The 17,080-nt window shown below is 43.3% G+C and overlaps 2 protein-coding genes across 2 annotated transcripts; one reads left to right on the plus strand and one right to left on the minus strand.

Moving 5' to 3' along the window:
• The first annotated feature begins 4,011 nt into the window (after nucleotides 1–4,011).
• Nucleotides 4,012–11,429, plus strand: LOC132399393 (uncharacterized). Its single transcript, XM_059979684.1, has 2 exons — nucleotides 4,012–4,333; nucleotides 9,248–11,429. The coding sequence occupies exons 1-2, from the start codon at nucleotides 4,101–4,103 to the stop codon at nucleotides 9,633–9,635; spliced, it is 621 nt and encodes a 206-aa protein (XP_059835667.1). The 5' UTR covers nucleotides 4,012–4,100; the 3' UTR covers nucleotides 9,636–11,429.
• Nucleotides 11,430–12,114: 685 nt separating this feature from the next.
• LOC132399394 (histone H3.3A-like) lies at nucleotides 12,115–16,826 on the minus strand. The gene is made up of 4 exons (XM_059979685.1): nucleotides 16,703–16,826; nucleotides 16,098–16,240; nucleotides 13,114–13,267; nucleotides 12,115–12,479 (listed from the first exon to the last, which is right to left on the minus strand). Exons 2-4 carry the CDS (start codon nucleotides 16,223–16,225, stop codon nucleotides 12,351–12,353), a joined length of 411 nt encoding a protein of 136 aa, XP_059835668.1. The 5' UTR covers nucleotides 16,226–16,240; nucleotides 16,703–16,826; the 3' UTR covers nucleotides 12,115–12,350.
• Between the last annotated feature and the right edge of the window lie 254 nt (nucleotides 16,827–17,080).

Consider the following 17,080-nt stretch of genomic DNA (forward strand, 5'->3'; position numbering starts at 1 on the left):
GTCCGGACCCCGCTGGTCAGTCCGGACCCCGCTGGTCAGTCCAGTCTCCGCTGGTCACCTCCCGCAGCTGACACGGCTGGTCAGTCCGGACCCCGCTGGTCAGTCCAGTCTCCGCTGGTCACCTCCCGCAGCTGACACGGCTGGTCAGTCCGGACCCCGCCGGTCACCTCCCGCAGCTGCCACGGTCGGTCAGTCCGGACCTTGCTGGTCAGTCCCGGTCCCCGCTGGTCAGTCCGGACCCCGCTGGTCCCCTCCCGCAGCTGTCACGGCTGGTCAGTCCGGACCCCGCTGGTCACCTCCCGCAGCTGTCACGGCCGGTCAGTCCGGACCCTGCCGGTCACCTCCAGCAGCTGTCACGGCCGGTCAGTCCGGACCCTGCCGGTCACCTCCCGCAGCTGTCATGGCCGGTCAGTCCGGACCCCGCTGGTCCCCTCCCGCAGCTGTCACGGCCGGTCAGTCCGGACCCCGCCGGTCAGCCCCGGTCCCCTCCGGTCAGTCCAGTCTCCGCTGGTCACCTCCCGCAGCTGCCACGGTCGGTTAGTCCGGACCCCGCTGGTCAGTCCCGGTCCCCGCTGGTCCCCTCCCGCAGCTGTCACGGCTGGTCAGTCCGGACCCCGCTGGTCAGTCCAGTCTCCGCTGGTCAGTCCGGACCCCGCTGGTCAGTCCAGTCTCCGCTGGTCACCTCCCGCAGCTGACACGGCCGGTCAGTCCGGACCCCGCAGCTGTCACGATAGGTCAGCCCCAGTCCAGGCCGGTCAGCTCGGACCCCGCCGCTCAGCTCAGTCACGTCCACTACTGGACCCTTGAAAACGTAAACTACTTTCCACATCTGGGAAACCGCTTTCAAGCAAAGGTGGATATCAACGTGACATTCGCCCTTGAGTTCAGTGCAATTTGCACAGCCTTTGACCATCCAAAGGAAAGTAACCTTTAATGATTAAAAAGTCTAACCAGGTAATCCCTTGGGCAGCAGAAATCCCCACTCTCTTCTGAGATAGTGGCTACCCACTGCAGAGACTTCAGAATGCAGGTGTTTACTAACAATATCTGCACATATTTCTGCAAAGCAAGGGAACCAACATCACTGTCCCCTCTCAAGCCAACATCTGCAGTGAGGAGGTTTTGATTACCCTCTGAAAGCAAGCAGTTGCCAAGAGGAAATGATTCAAGGATGTTCACAACCCCCCTCCCCCAAATCAGAATCAGATCAAATAATATCCCCATTTAGTCATGAAATTGCCTGATCCATGTCTACCCAATGTATCAAGGTTCAAAGTAAATTTGTTATCAAAGTACATACATATCACCATTACAACTTTGAGATTCGTTTTCTTGCAGGCATACACAGTAAATCCAAAAGACAATAGAATCAAATGAAGATCTCACCCAACAGGATGACAACCAACCAATGTGCAGAAGACAATAAACTGTGCAAATAAATACAAGAAATAATAATAATTAAACAATAAATATCGAGAACATGAGATGAAGTGTGCTCAAAAGTGAGTCCATTGGTTTTGGGAGCAGTTCAGTGATGGATTTTCCCCTCTAGTTCAAGAGCCTGATGGCTGAGGGGTAATAACTGTTCCTGAACCTGGTGATCTGGGCTCTCAGGCACCAGCACCTTTTTACTGATGGCAGGAGCAAGAAGAAAGCATGACCTGGGTGGTGGGGGTCTTTGATGATGGATGCTGTTGTCCTGTGACAACACTCAGTGTAGATGTGCTCAATGGTGGGGAACCGCGATGGTCTGGGTTGTCCCTGCAAATAGCAGGGCAGATGCAATTACTCCCTAATCACTCAGCACTTGCCTCATCAAGCACCCTCTGTGCCACCAATGGTCCTACCTTAGTCTCAGCAATCACCCCAGGAAATGCAGGAATGGAAACAGTCATCCTCAGCCCATGGGACTGCTTCAGAAGAAGCTAGGAATCCCAACCAAAGTTAGTTGCAGAGCTCCAAGATATCTGACAAGCAATACAATTAACAGACATGATATGTGTTTAAAATCTAGGTCTTTACCCCATATAACCCAATGTAAGTAAAAAACACTTTCACATAAGTAACACATCACAAAAGAGACACTGAAATATAAAAAAAAAATCTGTATCCAAGCTCAGGTATAAGAATAGAAAATGGTAGAAAAAAAAGGTTAAAATATCATTTCTCCCCATTAAAATCTCAATCTTTAATGATGTTATAACAAATTATGGGTGTTGAATCAGGTCCTACCCATATGTGAAATATACCTTGTCAAGCCAGAGGGATCCATTTCTAATTATAATAAAACTTTTTTCCCATTTGCATACAATAACATTTTAAGAGATACTGAGATAGACGTTAATGCTGTTCCTCTGATCAAATTAACCGTGGCCTGTGGGTTTACTGCTATTAATGCCTGTCAAATGTGTTCAGTACAACACACACAAAATGCTGGTGGAACACAGCAGGCCAGGCAGCATCTACAGGGAGAAGCACTGTCGACGATTCAGGCCAATTCCCTTCATCAGACTAACTGAAAGGAAAGATACTAAGAGATTTGAAAGGAGGAGGGGAAGGGGGAAATGCGAAATGATAGGAGAAGACCGGAGGGGGTGGGATGAAGCTTAGAGCTGGAAAGGTGATTGGCGAAAGTGATACAGAGCTGGAGAAGGGAAAGGATCATGGGACTGGAGGCCTAGGGAGAAAGAAAGGGGGAGGGGAGCACCAGAGGGAGATGGAGAACAGGCAGGGTGATGGGCAAAGAGAGAGAGAAAAAAATGAACAACTAAATATGTCAGGGATGGGGTAAGAAGGGGAGGAGGGGCATTAACAGAAATCAATGTTCATGCCATCAGGTTAGAGGCTACCCAGCCGGTATATAAGGTGTTGTTCCTCCAACCTGAGTGTGGCTTCATCTTGACAGTAGAGGAGGCCATGTATAGACATATCAGAATGGGAATGGGACGTGGAATTAAAATGTGTGGCCATTGGGAGATCCTGCTTTCTCTGGTGGACAGAGCGTAGGTGTTCAGCAAAATGGTCTCCCAGTCTGCGTCACGTATCACCAATATATAACAGGCCACACCGGGAGCACCGGACACAGTATACCACACCAGCTGACTCACAGGTGAAGTGTCGCCTCACCTGGAAGGACTGTCTGGGGCCCTGAATGGTGGTGAGGGAGGAAGTGTAAGGGCAGGAGGGAGATTGGTGGGAAGGGATGGGGGGGGACGAGTGGACGAGGGAGTCACGTAGGGAGCGATCCCTGCGGAAAGATGTGCTTGGTAGTGGGATCCCGTTGGAGGTGGCGGATGTTACGGAGAATTATATATTGGACCAGGAGGCTGGTGGGGTGGTAGGTGAGGACAAGGGGAACCCTATCCTGAGTGGGGTAGTGGGCGGATAGGGTGAGGGCAGATGTGTGGGAAATGGGAGAGATGCGTTTGAGAGCAGAGTTGATGGTGGAAGAAGGGAAGCACCTTTGTTTAAAAAAGGAAGACATCTCCTTTGTCCTGGAATGAAAAACCTCATCCTGAGAGCAGATGCGGCGGAGACGGAGGAATTGTGAGAAGGGGATAGCATTTTTGGAAGAGACAGGGTGGGAAGAGGAATAGTCCAGGTAGCTGTGAGAGTCTGTAGGCTTATAGTAGGTATCAGTAGATAAGCCATCTCCAGAGATGGAGACAGAAAGATCAAGAAAGGGGAGGGAGGTGTCGGAAATGGACCAGGTAAATTTGAGGGCAGGGTGAAAGTTGGAGGCAAAATTAATGAAGTCAACAAGCTCAGCATGGGTGCAGGAGGCAGCGCCAATGCAGTCGTCGATGTAGCGAAGGAAAAGTGGGGACGGATACCTGTATAGACTTGGAACATGGACTGTTCCACAAAGCCAACAAAAAGGCAGGCATAACTGGGACCCATGCGGGTGCCCATGGCTACACCTTTGGTTTGAAGAAAGTGGGAGGGGCCAAAGGAGAAATTATTGAGAGTAAGAACTAATTCCGCTAGACGGAGGAGAGTGGTGGTAGAGGGGAATTGGTTAGGTCTGGAGTCCACAAAGAAGCGAAGAGCTTTGAGACCTTCCTGGTCTGGGGGTGGAGGTATATAGGGACTGGACGTCCATGGTGAAAATAAGGTGGTGGGGGAACGTGTTCAGTGACAGCTCGCTACTGAAGTATTCGGAACCAAAGATAGGGCAAAGCACGGGGCCGGGGAAGATTGGACTGGTGCACCAGTGTACCGGTTCTTTTGTCGTGTGGAGAATCATGGTGGTATACGTGACATTAATGAGAAATTTACAAGCCTTTTTATCCTCAGAAGGACCCCTGATTGGAAAGGCTTTCGCGGGATGCAGGTGTGTGCATTATAGAACAATTGAGAAACTTTGGCAACTGAATTTCTGAGGTTGGGAGGCATCGCCGGCTCTAAAGCACATGACCTTGAAAGTCGTTCTTTTCAGAATTAAATATTGGTACTGAAAGGATCTATAATTTAACGCTGGCGTGAATCAATTTTGAATTTTGTAACATTTGCGCCAGGGAATATCGTAAATGAACTGAAAACGAACTGCTGGATGGACCAGATGGGAGCCGCCTCACCCCCATCCCATTGATGCTGCTCGACCCACCGAATTTGTACGGGAACTTGTGTTTTTTTTTGCACCAGAATTCAGAATTTGTAGTATCTTGTGTCTCCAATGTTGTAAAGGAGATTGTCTTACTTCCCGGGGATCTTCAAGCGTATTAGAACGCATTCTAAAGGTTTGTTGTCTCATGTCGAGGAACCTTCGCGAGTTTCCTCAGTACGGTGTGGAACTAGATTCTGTTTGGCCATATAAAGACGGATTGGATTTGTTCTGTACTTTGATGAGGATCTATGGACGAATCCAAGATAAATCATCTTGGTATGCCTGGTGGCAAATACTTCAGCCCTGTCTTTGGTTCTGATCTTCATCGTCGGGGGATGAAGCCTTCTAATCACCTGCCAACATTTAAGATTGGATGTGACTGGGCTGCAGAGTTTTGATCTTACTCGTTGAGGGTTCTCTGAGCTGTAGTACGCGCTGCGTATGATGTTCGCTTGATGCCGTTTCGTCAGGGTAACATCTTATTTTCATTGACTCCCTGGTGCAGCTTCTGAACTTTTACACTTATTATTGATCTGTTGGCTCGATTGTAATGGAAAATTGTGGATTATGGATACGACGACATTAGTCGTTTGGCCGTCTTGTCGTGTGCAGTCTCTCATTGTGTCGCTTTGTACTTACTGTGAATTCCCACAAGGGAATGACCCTCAGGGTTATATTTGGTGACATGTATGTACTTTCATAATGAGTTTACTTTGAAATGCCCAGTTTTGAACTGCAAGGAGGATCCATGGAAAAGAATAAACAGTCGATGTTTCAGGCTGAGACCCTTCTTCAGGACTTAAATTGCAAGGGTTGTTTTGTTGGATCTGGTAGATGATCATTGTGCCTCACAACATGACAGATGTCCTTAGCAAAAATTCTTTTAGGAATTTTGTGCAGTGGTCACTATTATAAGCACTGTCATGGGCAGTTGTGGCTGTGATGTGCATATTGGTGAAGCATGTTTATCCCTCGTGTTATCTAAACACTGCCCACGGCAGACTGGGTGTGCAGTAGGTAGCGTGTAAGTAAATGTGCTTGACCTCACCTTCACCAATGTTACCAGGACTCAGTCAACTTGGTCAGATTCTATTCTTGCTTTTGGACATTACTGTCTCACCTAGTATATATTCACTATCTGTGTTACTCATTCAGTTTCTTTCAGTAGTTTCAGATGGAAGAGAGTTGATTCATTAGCTGAGTGTGGATGGCTCGTGGTAATCAGTTCATATTAGTTAATAGTGGGTGATATGGCCAGTTGAATTTTTAATCTACTTTAATATAGTGGATTGAAATGCTTTATAAGACTTCCAGGTATGACTGTTGCTGTGACTGTGGGGCTCAGCAGTTTTAGATAATATGCGAGTCAATGGATGTGGATTTAGTACAACTTAAAAGCTAAAAACCTTCGGATGCAAAGAATCTTAATGGCCTAATCCTCTTATTTCTCATGTTTATATACAGGCTAGTCTCTGTAATGTGAACCAAATGTGTCACCATTACAGGAATCAGGTTTATTTCTAATTTCAGGTAATCCAATAACTGAGTTTGAACTCCTTTATATCCTCAGTTTGTTAATCAAGACTGCTGGATGAAGTATTCAAACCACCACATCCGGTGTAACACAGGCAAAATGCTGCAGGAATTCAGCAGGTCACGCAGCATCCATAGAGAGGAATGGAATGCCGAGGTATTGGTTGCAGAATCCCTTGTGTTTATGATTCACCACATCCGGTGCCCTATTGTAACACTTCTTGCAAAACATTCCTGAATTGCTTCAAAGCATTATAAACAAAATTTCACATTAAGCTGTGCAATTTGGACTGATGACCAAAAGGTTCTTCTCAAAACTCTGACTAACCTTAAAGGAGGAAAATGGAGGAAATGGCAGGTCGTGGACAGCTGAATGCAGAAGTGGTCATTAAATTCAACGATGAACAGGGTTCAAGGAGAGTACAGTAGACATCTTGCAAGCCTGAATGACGTAACAGGAAGAGAACGACAAGGCTAAGGAAGGAGTTATTAGCAACAGTGTAGCTATTAAAATTAAAACTGTAGTTGAGAAAGAAAAATGGGGTGAATGAGATGCGGTGTGATTTAGAAGACAGATGATCAGGCTGCCAGGAGTGCATTAGAATGGTCACTTTTAAGAGCTAATCATGATACAGGTAAGTTTTTTGGCAAAAGATAGGCAGTGTAACTCCATCTTGATGATGGCCTGATTTAGTACATAACAAATCAGACCAGGTTTATTATCACTGACGTAGTATGTAGTGAAATTCATTTTGTGTCAGCAGACAGTGCAATACATGAAAAATTACAATAAATGTACATAAAAATAAGTAGAGCAAAATGTGAGGTCATGTTCATGGTTTGCTCAGAAATCTGATGGCAGAGGAGATGAAGCTGTTTCCAAAACATTAAGTATGTGTATTCAAGCACTCTACCTCATTCCTTACGGTAGCAATGAAAAGAAGCCATGCTCTGGATGGTGATGGTCAGGTGAATGGATGCTACCCTCTTGAGGCACTGCCTTTGAAGTTGTCCTCAATGGTAGGGTAGCTCGTTCCCATGATGGAGCTGTCTGAGTTTACAACCCTCTGCAGCTTTCTCAGATCCTGTGCATTGGCCCCTCCATACCAGACTGTGAGGCAACCAGTTAAATGCTGTACACAGTACATGTGTAGAAATTTGCTCAAGTCTTTGGTGACATACCAAAATCTCCTCAAACTCATAATGAAATATAGCTGCTGGCATGCCTTCTTCATATTTGCATCAAAATGTTGGCCCGGAATAGATCTTCAGTTCCTTGACGACATTGAGTGCCAATTTTTTGTTGTGGCACCACTCAATCAGCTGACCTACCTATAAATTTCCTGTACGCCTCCTCGGAGATTCTGCTGACAACTGTTGTGTCACCAACAGGTTTATAGATGAAGCTTGCGCTGTGCCTAGCCACACAAACATTCCTGAGGTTTGCCCCTGATGAGGAGATACTACTTCCATTTTGGACTGACTAGTCTCTCAATGTGGAAGTCAGTTGTAGAGGCCCTGACGAGGTTTTGAAGCTTATTGATTAAAACTGAAGGGATGATGGTGTTAATTGCTTAACTGTAATCGATAAGCCTGATATAGGTTATATTGACGCAGACTGGGAGACCATTTCGCTGAACACCTACGCTCTGCCAGAGAAAGCAGGATCTCCCAGTGGCCACACATTTTAATTCCACGTCCCATTCCCATTCTGATATGTCTATCCATGGCCTCCTGTACTGTCAAGAAGAAGCCACACTCAGGTTGGAGGAACAGCACCTTATATACCGGCTGGGTAGCCTCCAACCTGATGGCATGAACATTGACTTCCGTTAATGCCCCTCCTCCCCTTCTTACCCCATCCCTGACATATTTAGTTTTTTTCCCCCCTCCCTTTTTTCTTTCTCTCTCTGCTTGTTTTCCATCTCCCTCTGGTGCTCCCCTCCCCCTTTCTTTCTCCCTAGGCCTCCTGTCCCATGATCCTTTCCCTTCTCTAGCTCTGTATCCCTTTTGCTAATCACCTTTCTGGCTCTCGGCTTCACCCCACCTCCTCCGTCTTCTCCTATCATTTCACATTTCCCCCCTCCCCCGCCTCCTACTTTCAAATCTCTTACTAGTCAGTTAGTCCTGACGAAGGGTCTTGGCCCGAAACGTCGACAGTGCTTCTCCCTATAGATGCTGTCTGGCCTGCTGCGTTCCACCAGCATTTTCTGTGTGTTGCTTGAATTTCCAGCATCTGCAGATTTCCTCATGTTTGCCTATAGGTTTAGCTGATCTCTGAGCGGAGAGCCAGGGAGATTACATTTGCTGTACACTTATTGTGGTGATAAGCAAGGATCTGGGCCCGCTGCAATTTGACTTGGTTGGAGTTAATTCTAGCTGTGACCAACCCCTCAAAGTACTTCATCATGGTAGAAGTGAGTGCTACTGAGTGATGGTTGTGGCAACTCACCCTGCTCTTCTTGGACAGATGGGAGCCTCCAACTGAAGGAGTGACACTCTGAAGATGACCCTGGAACACTATAGCCAGTTGGTTGGAACAGGTTTTCAATGGCTTGCCAGGTACACCATCAGGGCCTGGCACCTTGTGAGGGTTCACCCTTTTTAAGGGTGTTTTGATATCAGCCTTTGAGACATATGTCACAGGGTCACCAGATACTGCAGGAATTCACAGAGGTATAATTTCATTCTCCCTTTCAAAGCATGTGTTCAGCTCTTTTGGGGAGTGAAGCATCACAGCCATTTATGATGTTATCTAGGAGACAAATAAATTTTGTGAACATCCTGTTGTGTTTTAGACCAATGCCAAGAGAGACGGTGTTGGTGGCTATGGAACTTGAATTACTAATTCTATTGAATGTAACATAAAATGCAGATTGTGGGCAACAAATGTTTCGTGGGGTGGCCACCCTTGACAGCACATATTCTAATCCTGTCTGATCCTCGTAGCCAGTAAACATATGCAAGAGCTTCTTATCTGGATTACTAGAAGGGGATTTAGAGATGGAGTCGCCTTGAAGGAGAGGAGAAAGACAATGTCTTTTTTTCCCAGCATGATTTATAGTTTAATGGCCTACTCAGACAAACTGTTGTTTTGTTTCTCTTCAGAAAGAACGTCTCAGCAAGAGCTTTCTTCTCTACGGCTCCACCAGGCAATCACAAACCATCACTAAAGGACATTGCTAATGAAGAAGTTGGAGCTATAAAATTTAGCACCAGTAAGGCAAACAGTCGTGTTTGTTCTGTGGAGAAAGCCATGGGCAGTAGTTATCAGAGATCTTGGTGGGAAGTACTTCCCTTCAGCCTTGCTGGAATTGCATTTTTAGCTTGGTGCTTCTTCAGGAAAGAAACTGATACTGATAAAATCATGGAACGAACACTGAGTGACCATTTACCTGACATCGAACTGTTTAAGGCTGAGCCAGAAGATGCTGAACAACCAGACAATCAACTTAGTAAACAGAGGATGGTAACTCCTGCAATCAGGGACCAATAACGTGAATTGTACAAATGGTAAAACACAAAATGTAACTGCTGTCCAGAAGCAAATCACTGCAGAGGTTTGATAGATGAAATAAAACTGAAAGTACTGTGAATATTCAAATAGCCAGACAGCATCTGTGGAGACAGAACTTACAACATTTCAAATTGATGACCTTTCATTACAACTGAATAAAGTTAAAAATGAACCGTTTTAAGTGGAAGAGTTGGGAAGAAGGGGCAAACAAAAATGTCTGTGAGATGGTTGAAGCCAAGGGAGAGTGAAAGATACCAATAATAGTGGTGCAAGCTTAGAGAGTGAGAAAGATTAGCAAGGTATATCTGGAAGTGATGTAAATAACAAATTACAAAATTACCACAAAAGATAAAGGTAAAAATATGATGCCGACATTGAATTGGTTGATTAACTTAAAATTATTGAGTTCTGAAGCCTATAATGTATCTTTTGATCCTGTTAACTTATGTTAAGCGTCACTGGAGGAGTGCAAGACGCTAAATATAGGAGTCAGGTAACATGGAGATATTTCCTTTCGTGGCAATGTAGGCTTGTTTCATTGCTAACTATTCCCAATTGTGATGAAGGATCGTTGACCTGAAATACTAATTCTGTTACTCCCTCTACAGATGTTGCCCAACTTGGTAGTCTTTATCACATTTGCTGCTTTTATTTCCTCTAACTGCACACTGTCTGAAGCTCAGTTTAAATCTGTACAGCTTGAAATGTTATTGTTGGAATATTCCATCCAAGTTCTTGAGATTCTTTCAGAAGCAGAATTTGAGATACAACACTTCATGGTTTTCTTCCGAGAACTAAGCATTGAATAACCTGCCTCTGAAAGGTACGGGTTATATTCTGTTTGCATCAACTATTCCAATCTATTTCTACACCAGTTGTTCACATTCAAACCTTGATCAGTGTGTGTGGTTATTCAGTTGCAACTTGTATTATTTAGCTGCTATTTTTGTCTCTTCAAGCTAGTCCAAAATTGTCACTATTTCACCTTGGTCCTAATTTGCAATGTTGAGACTGAGCATTTCTATTAATACCTTATTTATAAAGTTTCAATAATCTGGGGAGGGCCTTTGCCTGAGGAACTGAGTTCTTGGGAGAAAATATTTAAACTATGAGTAGTTTCAGGTTTTCACATTCTCATATTCTCTTATTATTGATGATGATAATGTCAGTCTGATATTGCAGTTTAACCACAGCATGTTAATAGTGGAAGTGAAGTAAGGCATGGCAGGTTTTGGCGAAGTAATGCAACTTCCCTTGTGAATCTGTGGGCAGATGGTAACAATAAGCCATATATATCTCAGCCTTGTGTCCTCCTCTATATTCAACTTGAAGCATGTGTCCATTTAATTCAAAGCCCAAAAAGATGTAGAGGGATTTGTACTGAATGAGTGAAAGGTGGTTGGTGGTGTTTTAGAAGTGAGGAAGACAGGCAGGTGAGTCTTTTGAATATTGTCCTTTTAATATGCATGTCATTGTACATCTTAGGATAGGATCATCTGATCTAAAGCCTGCTTTACCATCTGTAAATACATTAATGCTAATGTTTCTCACCTCCATCTTGTTACACCATAAATGCTGGAATGCAGCATGTTTCTAGATATGTAAAGCAACATTAATCAGGTAAAACTAACACAGGAATCATTGGTATAGACAGTCTGTCAGGTGGAAATGTAAGAAATGTGATACAAAGGAACCATTTGCATTTGATCATTGTGATTGTTCTAAGTTTTTTTAAACTGAAGTACTTCTGTAATTATATTTTTGAAACAAGAACTGGAATATTGTTGTGAACTCTTTCGTATGGCTCCATCAGCAGGTCCTTCACAATGTTCATAGTGGACTGGGAAATACAAAACCAGAAATAAAACCATAGTAGAAATCTGGTATTTCAATTAACAGCAATATCTTGGTTGGCCGATTGTTTCCCTCCCCATTTTTTCCAACTTTATACAAGTTCTCAATTCCACCTTCCCACATGTTTAAAATGCATATTCTTGATTATGTGAAGACTGGGATCTAAAATGTTCTACAGAGTACAATACTTCATATTTTGGAAGGATAGACATATAAAATAAGGATGACGGGGTGTGTGTTGGGCAATGATAGTTCATACAAAATAAAAACAACATGCTAGAAAAAATACCAGGGCAGGCAGTCCCTGTGGAAAAGAAACAGATTTAAAGGCTCATGTCAAAAAACCTTCAGGACTTGTTAAAAATAAAGCTTTCCTGAAGGCAATTTAGAACTTTGCTCACCAACAGCTTCATGAGCAATAAATACATAAATTCAAAACAGCTTCCACCTTTCAAAATAAAACTTTGAATTTGAAGAAATGCCATTTGACATAGTTGAGGTAGTGAACTTAGAACCTCAGTGGAAACAACCTCCCCCCCCCAAAAAAAATCTAGCAATACAAAGTTTGCAGTTCCCATGTGTGATATAAAAATAAAATACAGACTTAAGATACAAAATATTTTATTTTGAAACCTGAGCCAAGTGTCATGGAATGTTTACAAAATAATCTGCTACTTCAATGTTGCAAGTTGCTGTCAATACTAACAAAAATATGAAACATGGCCTAGCCTTAACAAGTCAAGATTGTAGTCCAAAAATGCTTTAGAAATGATCATTTTCAAATACCGATTCCAAAATACATTTAACTTCCAGAGAACTTTTTTCACATAGTGCATAATTTCAAGCACGTTCTCCTCTGATTCGCCGGGCCAGCTGAATGTCTTTGGGCATGATAGTTACTCTTTTAGCATGGATGGCGCACAAATTGGTGTCCTCAAATAAGCCAACCAAATAGGCTTCACTGGCTTCCTGCAATTAAGTTAAATCTTTCATTAAAAAAATTGTAATAACTTAACATTTACCTTCTTATAGATTTACCTTTATATTCTAACTTACAATGAGTCAAAATCCCACGGTAAAACATTATAAATTGCCTGGGATTCACCCCACCCCCCCACCCATGTAACATGCTCATGGTTTGTTCCTTCCACATTATCCATTCATTTCCTTGAAAGTTTGAGCCAAGCCAAGCCTGGCTAGAGAACAGAATTAGACATAGTCCCAAAGAAATCTCAAACATTGATGTTATATCCTCAAAAGGAATGTGTAATACCAGGCACTAGTAACCAATGGCAGCAAGTTTTAAATTCTTGATAGGACTGTACAAATTAAACAAGTTCAGAATTGAAGTGTACTTGAAACTGATGCAGGACTCTACATGCAAACATTAAATGTATTTCACATCTAATCAGCAGACGACAAGTACTTACTGTAAGTGACTGGATAATGGCCTTAACTATCCTTTAACTATCTCCAACAACCTATGCAAGGCATGGGTTTGGTCATAAGTATTATATAAAATCAATATCTAGGTATTCGAGCCTACAGTTATAGGCACAAACAGAATTACTCAGTTTGAAATTTCTAATATTAGATACCATACCTGCAAAGCTCCAATTGCAGCGGTCTGAAACCTCAAGTCAGTTTTGAAGTCCTGGGCAATTTCCCTGACCAGACGTTGGAAGGGTAGTTTACGGATAAGTAACTCAGTGGACTTCTGGTATCGGCGGATTTCTCGTAGGGCAACTGTGCCCGGCCTATTTGTGTTAAGATAAACATTACTAAAAAAAATGCAGATACACTCTATTTATCAAAGCAGTCAGGTTAAGCCAAAGTAGTTTCAGCTGACATTTCTCCAGTGCCATAAGAGAAACCAAAGTAACCACAAAATACTCATAGCATGATCTCTCTGCACTTTCCGTTCTCATATCTGTGCTTACCTACATAATCCTTTCCGAAGAAGAGCATTCCCAGTTGGTTGTGTGGCTGGCAGCAAATTAGCGCATCCACATTTACACAACAGTTCTTTCAGCCACACAAAATACTAGAACGCAGCAAGTCAGGCAGCTTCTACAGAGGGGAAGAAACAGTCGACATTTCGGGCTGAAACCCTTCATCAGGACTGGGAAGGAAGGGGGTAGAAGCCAGAAAAACGAGGTGTTGGGGTGGGGAAAGAGTATAAGGTGGCAAGTGATACTTAAGATCAGGTGATAGTTTTACTGCCGTCTTTGGTTGCAGCTAAGATCAACGATACTTTAAAGATCAGTTGACAAGTGACAAGTATACAGAAAGTAAATTGTTTCTGTATATCGAATGGCATTAGCCTCTTCTTGCATATGTATCTGCAGTTTGAAGATATCACCGATATAGTTTCATGCAAGAAAAAACATAAAAATGCCATGTCCTCAAAGACAACTTCTGGCTGAGGGGCTGAATGTGCATGCCTAAAATAACAAGTCCTTTTGAAAGACAGAAAGACTTCTGTTTGTCAAAAGGGTGGCACACTTGTGTAGCAGCTAGCATAATGCCATTACAGTGCCAGCAACCTGGGTTCAGTTCTGCCACCATCAGTAAGGAGAAAGTATGTTCTCCCCAAAACTGCGTATTGGTTAGTTGGTCAATTGATCCACGTGTGTATTTGAATGGTGTTGGACTGGGTGGGCTTGTTACTGGGCTGTATCTCTAAATAAATAAAAAGTTAATAATATTCATAAACAATAAAAAATAATCTTCAAAATTTCAGAATAAAAATAATGCATTAAAACTTGGACCATAGTAGAAAACAAATCTATTTAATTGAGTTGACTCAATTAATTGTAAATATGTATAATGTTAATAAAATGGAAACAATACAAATCTTGACTTACTCATTGTCATTTTTCTTCATTGAAATGAATGTGCTTGTCACCAATATTTCAATTACCTGTCATTTTAAACAGTATCCCACTTCATTGGGAAAAACACAGTGATGGGCCTCTCTTCAACACCCTTCCTACTGTCCCCTCATCCCAAACAAGGCATTGGCACTTGCTGGATTATATTATCCTCCAAGTGAGGAACAGCAAGGTAATTTATATGAACATGCCATTTCATTACAAGTGCTGATAACATTGCCTACCTGACTATTCTGTCTACCATACTAGTTTCAAGGCAGCAGCAAAAGAAATCAATGTTGGAGATCTCAATGATAAAATAACTTGTGTTCTGCTTTTAACCTTTCTACCAAGAAACAGCTCATTTGATGAGAATGATTACATCACCAAGGAGCTAACCATCTGCAAGCACAACCTATTCTTGAATTGGAAACTTTGACCTGAAACATCAAGGGAAAGAAATGGACGTCCAGCAAATGGCCAACAGAAAGTGCTACACTTAAAGAACAGATAGTGGATGGACAGAACAAAGTCTGCAACATAAATCATAACATGTACAGATTCTTTAGTGTTCAATACCAGCGTTTCAGTAGCAGACTGTGTCCTTAATGCAATTCTAAATTTGTCAGAGTAGACCTTCAGACGAATTTACAATTTCATTTCTCCATTATTTTAAGGCAGGAGGGAGGAAATTTCAGCCAATAAAGTCAATACTAGCTCAAGAATAGCTATTCTATTCCTCATTAATTTTCCATGCAACCTATAAAGCCAAACAATCCACATATCCTTGGGATATTGGGAGAAGCCAAAGGGCCTGGGAAAAATCAACATTGTTGCATCAGAAGAGAAGCGCACATCACTTCCCAAGCTGTCCATGGAGGTTAAGCCTTTCATACCTGTGAAGATATCACATTGACCTCATCACTGGAGTGGGAAGTACATGGCTCAGCTGCTCGAAGTAGTTCTCTGGAGTACAAATGCACCAGCTTTAGACATTCAACCACCCCGGGATCCATTTTCAATTCTTCCTTTCTCCTCTACTGCCATTTCAAAGTTTATCTCCCCCATTTTCGGTCTGCCCCACTGCCACCCGTATCGCTGATGCACACCAAATAACAGACCATCGGACTTCTCTCTACAGTTTTAATCTTCCCCCGTTTCTGGTGATAAGTCAGCAGCAACCTGGAAAGTTAACTGTTCCTCTCTCCACAAATGCTACCTGCCTTGAGTATTATAAAAAACAACACTCACAAAATGCTGAAGGAACTCAGCAGGTCAGGCCGCTTTTATGAAAATTAATAAACGGTCGACGAATCATCACACTGTTTTTGTTTCATAAACTGCGTTCACGTTACAATTTCAACAGGCAAATTAATCCAGTGAAAGTGCAGGGAGTCTGTGGGGACTCTGTGACTCTGTGGGCAGCCCAACATCAAAAACAACCGAAGTGACGGGGACGGCTCTGGAAGATTTCTACATTGACCCGAAGTGGTCAATAAGTGCCTCCTATTGTCAATCTGGCCCTCTCAGCAGGAGACTTTACAGACTGGAACACATTAACTAAAAGACAATTTGAACCAGAGGCTCAGTTAAAACAACTCAGGGAATAAGGTACAAGTAATTATAGACCGTAAAGAAGGGCATCCATTAATTGGGAATTATTCCATGACCTTAAGAAACGGGAGGGAGGCAGTACAAGCCGGAGTCCACTCACCTATAACGATGAGGCTTCTTCACACCACCGGTGGACGGAGCGCTTTTCCTAGCCGCCTTGGTGGCCAGCTGCTTCCTGGGCGCCTTACCACCGGTCGATTTACGGGCGGTCTGCTTTGTACGCGCCATCTCCGCTCATAGGATCTGTAGACACGGACGGAAAGATTAAAACTTCACTACGTTCAACTTTACGTCGCCAGTCTCCAGGGCCTCTCCACTCACACACCAGCCTGCCTGCATTTCGTGGCGGCGCTGTGGCTCCAAAGGGGAGTGTGGGGGGCGGGTCTCCGACTCGAATTCTTGCAATGAAATGGCGGTCGCATAACCCTGCTCAACCTCCCGATGGCAAAACTTTCATCTCAGAGCCCAGCCAAACCGTACTTAATATCCTGGTACGGATCACGGTGGCATACGTTGACAATAAAATTAACCTCTGAATAGATAATGGTCTATCATTGTTTATTCCCACCCACGCCCCGAATCTGAACCTGCACGGAATAGTACACATAATCCAATGGCAAAAAATATTCACGCAAAATAGTACGAAGACAGAAAGACCAATCAGAGACATTGCTATTACAAATCTCTACTGAGAATTTAACGCACAAGGTTTACAAATCTTCATACACACTCAGGCTGCCGCACTCTACTTTTGAGTCACGTTTGACGTCATTCCAGGGTCAACGTTCCTTAAAGCCCATTGGCCAAAGCTGCTTAAGCAATTGGACTGACAGTAAACAACGCTGGCTCCGCCCCATCAGTGTTTAATTCCCACCTTGATTTTAAAAGAGGAATCGCTTCAGCATTTTTAAAATTCCAAAACAAAAATTTAGATTATTCACTTATCGTTTTGAATTCAGATTGATATTTGGAACCTAACGTTACTGGAAACTGAACAAATTAATTAAATCCGATGGTTTGGAGGTAACCACCAATCGGACGTTGCTGATGAAAGGCGGCCAGTCCACGTTTGCTCTCTACTGT

The sequence above is a fragment of the Hypanus sabinus genome, chromosome 9 (assembly GCF_030144855.1).
Source record: "Hypanus sabinus isolate sHypSab1 chromosome 9, sHypSab1.hap1, whole genome shotgun sequence".
NCBI lineage: Eukaryota > Metazoa > Chordata > Chondrichthyes > Myliobatiformes > Dasyatidae > Hypanus > Hypanus sabinus.

Coding starts and splice junctions, on each gene's coding strand:
- LOC132399393 (XM_059979684.1), top strand. CDS start 4,101: ATGGTGAAAATAAGGTGGTGGGGGAACGTGTTCAGTGACAGCTCGCTA. Junction 4,334..9,247: donor AAGGCTTTCGCGGGATGCAG/GTGTGTGCATTA, acceptor GTTTCTCTTCAG/AAAGAACGTCTCAGCAAGAG.
- LOC132399394 (XM_059979685.1), bottom strand. CDS start 16,225: ATGGCGCGTACAAAGCAGACCGCCCGTAAATCGACCGGTGGTAAGGCG. Junction 13,268..16,097: donor AAGAAGCCTCATCGTTATAG/GTGAGTGGACTC, acceptor TAACACAAATAG/GCCGGGCACAGTTGCCCTAC. Junction 12,480..13,113: donor CTGCAATTGGAGCTTTGCAG/GTATGGTATCTA, acceptor ACTTAATTGCAG/GAAGCCAGTGAAGCCTATTT.